At 41.9% G+C, this 7,500-nt stretch overlaps 1 protein-coding gene across 2 annotated transcripts in view; it reads right to left on the bottom strand.

The window, feature by feature from the left end:
• The window catches only part of LOC143287283 (uncharacterized), an 8,685-nt gene extending 6,507 nt beyond the window's left edge, over window positions 1-2,178 (bottom strand). For both annotated transcript variants that reach the window (XR_013055932.1, XM_076595226.1), the window contains exon 1: window positions 2,004-2,178. Coding sequence is in view for 1 of the 2 variants with exons in the window: in XM_076595226.1 (XP_076451341.1) it covers window positions 2,004-2,115 (112 nt within the window). In the remaining variant the exon portion in view is untranslated. The remainder of the gene's footprint in view (window positions 1-2,003) is intronic.
• Between the last annotated feature and the right edge of the window lie 5,322 nt (window positions 2,179-7,500).

The raw sequence follows: 7,500 nt of genomic DNA, 5'->3' as shown, positions 1-7,500 counted from the left end.
ATAGAGTGAAAACACACACACACACACACACACACACACACACAGAAGTATTATGGAAATGAACAGGCAAAACAAATCAGTCGGTATTGTTGGAACGAATAAAGGTTGTTGGAGGCAGAGATCAGCGGAGACAGATACAGAAACAGTGACAATGGCAATGACCTTAATCCCATTAACTCTTCTGAGTCACAGAGAAACAAGGAAACATGACAATAACAGGATGACGGCCACAGAGGAAGAGCGAAGACATTTTAAACAGAAGAAACAAAAGGGGAGATAATACAAATGGGGAAAAATAAAATGACATAAAATAAAATGCCAAATATAATCATCAGTCTGATACAATGCAATGAGAATAGCGAAAGCAATACTCCATAGACAAATGCACAGATCACAACTTTGATTTACAATAATTGTGAGTGAAGTGACATGTTCGGCTCTGTACCTGACTTGTTGAGTTTGAACTGTGAACTGAGGGGCTAGCTGGAGCACAGCAATAACAATGACATGGTGTAACAAAATAAAATGCACAATAATTTGTTATTTTAGCACCCATTTGCCAGTAATAATGGAATTGGTTTGATATATACAAGAGAGAAAAAGACATATAAAAATATGATCATGCAATTACAAATGGATATGTACAGGATGCAGTGCCAAGATTAACATATGTCATTATTCTAATTCCTATTCAACAAGTACAGTTAAGGCATAAGTGGTAAAGAATCCAGACTGAGACTGACTCCTAGCGAAATACAGTAAAACCTTCTTTAATGAATTTAGCAAAATTTAGCAACTTTTTCTTACTACTAATAGATATTAATGTTGTATATTTGTGGAAGTTGGGACGTGTTCTGTAATACTTCGGTAAATACTGAATGCGGAGATTTTGAATTGCAGGACATTCCATGAAAAAGTGGAATTCGTTTCCCACTCGATTCGTGTCACAAAGATGATTCAGTCTTGCTTCTTGTGGTGTGTTCATGTTTCTCCTTTTCTCAATTGGTAGTTTGTGATTACTTGAGTTTCAACATTGGGATGCTATAGCACAATGGCAAAATGTCTAGATAATCTTCAAAAGCTATTTGGCTTTTAAATAAACTGTAGTTATTGGCCTTTGTGGAGTTACGGCAAGTTTCTACCCATTTTTGTGTATAACTATCTTTAAGCCTTTGGGTCAGATTGTTTATCAGCCATGCGGTTGATACAGATTGTGGATATTACCACACAAAAGACCACCCATTTTCATCTAGAATCTGTTTGATTTTAAGTAACCAGTCATTTTTGTGTATTTGTAAATTAAAACATTCAGTTAATGTATTCAGCGTGCGAGAGGAGATTAAAAATTTTTTTTTTTTTAATTTTATTTTTACAAGTGTCAATGGACAATTTGTGCCAGGATTTGATCATTCGGCAATATACATGCATAAACAGGGGGAAAAGTCCCGTTTCACCACAGACTAAAGTAGACAACTGCACCAATCAAATCTGCCATCTGACTATGTTTAGCTCCCTTGACACACTTCCACTCCCGAATCTGTGTCGCTTTGTTTCAATGGTTCATGATAATGTGACTTAAAATGACACATTCTCGATTTAAAAAGAATAAAAATGAGAGAATCATACACTATTGCATGTATACGACAAAATGCACATATCAGAAATTGCGTTGAACAAACTGATGGGCTGAATACAAGGTCGGATAGCTTTGGTCCAACTTCAGGTGGAGGATTGCTTTCCTGGTCCAAACAAAACACCAGTTTCCAACGACTAAATTTTAACCTTTACCTCAAATAATCCAACATCATATGCTACTAAAATTCACCGATACATCAAAGCAATCTCTGAATTAAACACTGAATTCCTAGACTGAAGTTACAGAAATAGCAAGTCAAGATCAATGAAGAAACGATCCGAGTCAAAGATCGAAAGACAACCTCTGCAAACAAATGACTAGAAGTAGAAGAAATATCACAGAAAACAATCAGACAGAAAACACTTACAGAAATACGTGCACGGCTTTTTTTCCTCGATCTCATAACGAACCTCCTCACATCCGACATAGGTCAGGAAAACGATCAACACCACAAACACAAAACACAGTAGATCCTTCATGTTGACGACTCAGATTCTGCCTGCCTTCTCCTCAGTAGCGCATTAGCCATGCAAGCAGACGATCGATAGTGGCAGCGAGCTGCGGAACGCGACCGAATGTGAATAGCGCTGGGTGGGAATCGAGCGAACGATCGATATTCGGCTGCCGGTGTGTGTCAGTGTGTCGGTCGGTTTCTCACACATTTTGTCTGGCAGTGACGAGTCTTACCTTGCCTGGTTTTGATTCCATAAGTTTTGCTTCTGTGAGATTTTGGCTGATACACAGAAAGACACGCAGAGAAGCATAGGAATTCACAGACACACAGATAGAGAGAGAGAGAGAGAGAGAGAGAGAGATGGGGGGGGGGGGGGGGACAAACAGAGACAGACACATGGGAAAGAGACAGGACACACGAACCGAAACAAACAGAACATGGAAAAAGTCATCCGATTCAAGTCTGATATCGAGTTCAACAGTTTGCAGAAAACATCAACAAGGAAAGAAATTAACAAAACACATAGAGGGCAGAAAAAAGATATATCAAAAGGAATAAACAAAGAATGAAAGAAAGAAAGTGGGAAAGAGAGAAAGAAAGAAAGTGGGAAAGAGAGAAAGAAAGAAAGCGGGAAAGAGAGAAAGAAAGTGGGAAAGAGAGAAAGAAAGAAAGCGGGAAAGAGAGAAAGAAAGTGGGAAAGAGAGAAAGAAAGAAAGCGGGAAAGAGAGAAAGAAAGAAAGTAGGAAAGAGAGAAAGAAAGCGGGAAAGAGAGAAAGAAAGAAAGTAGGAAAGAGAGAAAGAAAGAAAGTGGGAAAGAGAAAAAGAAAGCGGGAAAGAGAGAAAGAAAGGAAGTAGGAAAGAGAGAAAGAAAGAAAGTAGGAAAGAGAGAAAGAAAGAAAGCGGGTAAGAGAGAAAGAAAGAAAGTAGGAAACTGGAAAGAAAGTAGGAAAGAGAGAAAGAAAGAAAGAAAGTAGGAAAGAAAGAAAGTAGGAAAGAAAGAAAGAAAGAAAGTAGGAAAGAGAGAAAGTGGGAAAGAAAAGAAAGTAGGAAACTGGAAAGAAAGAAAGAAAGAAAGAAAGTAGGAAAGAGAGAAAGAAAGAAAGCAGGAAAGAAAGAAAGTAGGAAAGAAAGAAAGAAAGTAGGAAAAAATGAAAGTAGGAAAGAGAGAAAGAAAGAAAGAAAGTGGGAAAGAAAGTAGGAAAGAAAGAAAGTGGGGAAAGAAAGAAAGTAGGAAAGAGAGAAAGAAAGAAAGTAGGAAAGAGAGAAAGAAAGAAAGTGGGAAAGAAAGAAAGTAGGAAAGAAAGAAAGTGGGAAAGAAAGAAAGTAGGAAAGAGAGAAAGAAAGAAAGTAGGAAAGAAAGAAAGAAAGAAAGTAGGAAAGAAAGAAGGCAAGGAAGCGAGAAAGATATTTCAAAAGAAAGAAAGGGAATAGAGAAAGGAAGAAAGAAATGAAAAGAAAAGAACGAAAGAAAGAAAGGGGCCAGGGAAGAAAGACACGCGCCCTGATAATTCCATATAACCACTTAAGGACAAAAACACATATAACATAAGAAACAGACCGCAGTTTCCCCATGACAATGAGAAACCATTCCCCGCCTCCTCTCCATTTAACCCCCCCCCCCCCCCCCGCTCTGCTCTCCTCCCTGATCTCCCTTCCTCCTCCTTCCCTCCCTCTCTCCCTCCCTCCCTCCATCCATCCTCACGACTCACCCGGTCCCCCTCCCTCCCTCCCCTCACCCCTCTCCCCAAATCCCTACCCTCTCCTCCTCACCATCCCCACCACCACCACCACCACCACCACCAACTACCATCCTGTCTAACTCATCCAACAGCTACCACTGTCTCCGCCCGTCAACATCATGTTCCCTGTTTCAGTCACTGTAGACACCCAGGTGTACATTGGTCAGTAATTCATCTTGTCTGCCCATCTGTGTCTGTATTCTTAATGCCTTTCTCTCTGTCTCTGTATCTGTCTCTCTCTGTGTCTGTTTGTTCTCTCTCTCTACTCTCTGTCTCTCTTTGTCTCTGTCTGTCTGTCTGTCTGTCTCTCTCGTGGTCTCTCTCTCTGTGTCTCTCTCCCTCCCCCCAAAATTGAACAGGAGCGCTGTGGCTGAGTGACATGAATATGCGATATGAGTTTCACTTTCTCAAGGGGGCGTCACTGCGTTCGGACAAATCCATACACGCTACACCACATCTGTTGAGCAGATGCCTGACCAGCAGCATAACCCAACGCGCTTAGTCAGGCCTTGAGTGCATGCTTACATATTTGTGTACCTATGAAAGTGGATTTCATTTTACGTAATTTCGCCAGAGGACAACACTCTCGTTGCCATGGGTTCTTTTTCAGTGCGCCAAGTGTGTGCTGCACACGGGACCTCGGTTTATCGTCTCATCCGAAAGACTAGACGCTCAGTTTGATTTTCCAGTCAAACTTAGGAGAAAGGGCGAGAGCGGGATTCGAACCCACACCCTCACGGACTCTCTGTATTGGCAGCTGAGCGTCTTAACCATTCTGCCACCTTCCTCCCTGCGATATGAATGTGGGTGTAGTACAGTACTGTGTTTTGGCTTCAGTACCCACCAGCATACTTGTGGTGTGTGTGTGTGTGTGTGTGTGTGTGTGTGTGTGTGTGTGTGTGTGTGTGTGTGTGTGTGTGTGTTTGTGTTTACGTGCGTGCGTGTGTGTGTGTGTGTGTGTGTGTGTGTGTGTGTGTGTGTGTGTGTGTGTGTGATATTTTTGTCTTTTGTTTGTTTGAACATTTGGACATTAACAGGCAATGCAACGTGATGTTTGTCTATATATAAAAGAATATTGTTCACATACCCCTTCATAAGGGGCCTTGACCTATACATGAATAAACCATCTGGAATCTCTCTCTCTCTCTCTCACACACACACACACAATAGGAAAGAAAACATAACATAACATCTAGGAGATCGTCCTGCACTTTACGAAAATCGGGAGAATATAGTGATAGTTAGGAGAGTACCCAATGCTTTCTCGCAATGGAGAGAAGAAACAAATAATAAGAAAAAGAAGAACGTCCCACACTTTCTCGCAATTGGGCGAATGAAATAACAACAAGGATATGTCCCACGTCTTCTTGCGATTGTAAAAAAAGACAAGAGAGGCATGCAAGGCCTTCAAGCCTCACTTGTGATAAATTAAGTCCCCTAGCATTAATTACAGAGTAATTTCCCTTTTTTACTATTTGCCCCAGAACGTTTGCAAAATAAATAAAAATTCCATGCTTAGCAAAAGAAGTTCCTGTTTGAACAAAAAATGATAATAATGACTCCTCTTGTTGTTGGGTCAAAATAAGAGGTCAAAGTGCCAAGTTTAGAGAATACAAAAAATATAAATATAACAGTGAATGCAGTTTGCATATAATTAGGCTTCTTTTTATTTTTTGTGCCCATCCCAGAGGTGCAATATTGTTTTAAACAAGATGACTGGAAAGAACTGAATTTTTCCTATTTTTATGCCAAATTTGGTGTCAACTGACAAAGTATTTGCAGAGAAAATGTCAATGTTAAAGTTTACCACGGACACACACACACACACACACACACACACACACACACACACACAGACAACCGAACACCGGGTTAAAACATAGACTCACTTTGTTTACACAAGTGAGTCAAAAAGGGTGGCAGCCGAAGGAAAGTCCATGTGCGCTCTGTAGTAATCCCACTCTTCCTCGCTTTGTTATGAGGCGGAAAGCGTGGACGAAAGATTCTTAGATATAAATCAATAGTTATATATATTTTTTTACTTTGTTGCTGTCATTTAATCATTTAAAGAACACTTTTCGTGTGTTTGTTGGGTTTTTTTTTTTTTCGACAGTAGTTTTGTATCTTAATGTCTTTCGTGTGGTCTGGTGATCCACTCATGAACCTTTTGACGTCACCACGCCGCTGTGAGAATCGTGATGCCCGTCCTTCTGACGTCACTAGCAACGATGCGACTCTGAATTAGTGACATGGAACTACGCACGTCGCGCACGCAGCGCGCGCGCGCGCGCACACACACACACACATCTATGTATAAATACACACCCACACACGCACACACACACACACACACACTCACACACACACGCACACACACTTTCACTTACTCGCATGCGTACACAGTAATTCCCCCCCCCCCCTTCCCCTCCTCCCACTCGATTTTTTTCTTACCCTCGTCTAATATCACTTACAGTGAAAAGACGTTAAACTAAAGAACGAACACACACACACACACACACACACACACACACACACACATCGTCGTTTATCCCCTTCTCTATTCCTGCCCTCCTCGCCCTCCCCCCCCCACCCTCACCCCCCACTTGTCCACAAACCCCCCCCCCTCAGCTCCCCTCCCCCTCCCCCCCCCCCCTTACACCCACCTCACCTCTCGCGCTGTCAGTAAGAGGCACGCGAACGGCTGTGAATTATTTCCACTCCGTCGTCCACGCCCTGAATGACAGAGGAGGGTCTAGCAACACAGCCATCTGTCTTAATTGTAAGTCACCGGACATGTAAGCTGACTCAGCTTTGTTGGATAACGATAAGTTTGTCGCTGCTGTTTTTCGTTGCTGTGATGTTGTTGTCGTTGCTGTTGTTGTTGTTGTTCTCGTTGGTGTTGTTGTTGCTGTTGCCAGTGTTGTAGTTGTCGTTGTTGCTATTGTTGTTGCTATTGTTGTTGTTGTTGTTCCTGTTGCTGCTGCCGTTGGTGTTGTCATTGTTGTTGCTGTTGTTGTTTGTATTGCTGCTATTGCTGTTGTTGTTGTTGTTGCTGCTGCTATTGCTGTTGTTGCTGTTGCTGCTGCTGCTGCTGTTGTTGTTGTTGCTGTTGTTTCTGCTGCTGTTGTTATTGTTGTGTTGTTGTTGTTCTTTCTGCTTCTGCTGCAGCTGCTGTTGTTGCTGTTGCTGTTGTTGTCGTTGTTGTTTCTGTTACTGCTGCTGTTGGTGTTGTTGTTGTTCTTTCTGCTTCTGCTGCAGCTGCTGTTGTTATTGCTGTTGTTGTCGGTGTTGTTGTTGCTGTTGTTGTTGTTGTTTCTGCTGCTATTGCTGCAGCTGCTGTTGTTGCTGTTGCTGTCGTTGTTGTCGTTGTTGTTTCTGTTACTGCTGCTGTTGTTGTTGTTGCTGTTACTGCTGCTGCTGTTGTTGTTGTTGTTGTTGTTTCTGTTACTGCTGCTGCTGTTGTTGTTGTTGCTGCTGTTGCTGCTGCTGTTGTTGTTGTCGTTGCTGTTTCTGGTGTTGCTGTTGTTGTTGTTCTCCTGTTGTTGTTGTTGTTTATGTTTTTGTCGTTTTTGGTGTTGTTGTTGTTGTGTTGATTGTTGGCGTTGTTAGCCAGCGGAGATGTAGTTTTCAGTTTCAGTTTCGGTTTCAAGGAGATGTCAAAGCGTGCGGAC

The sequence above is a fragment of the Babylonia areolata genome, chromosome 11 (genome assembly GCF_041734735.1).
Source record: "Babylonia areolata isolate BAREFJ2019XMU chromosome 11, ASM4173473v1, whole genome shotgun sequence".
Lineage (NCBI taxonomy): Eukaryota > Metazoa > Mollusca > Gastropoda > Neogastropoda > Buccinidae > Babylonia > Babylonia areolata.
This window is presented reverse-complemented; position numbering and strand designations above follow the sequence as displayed.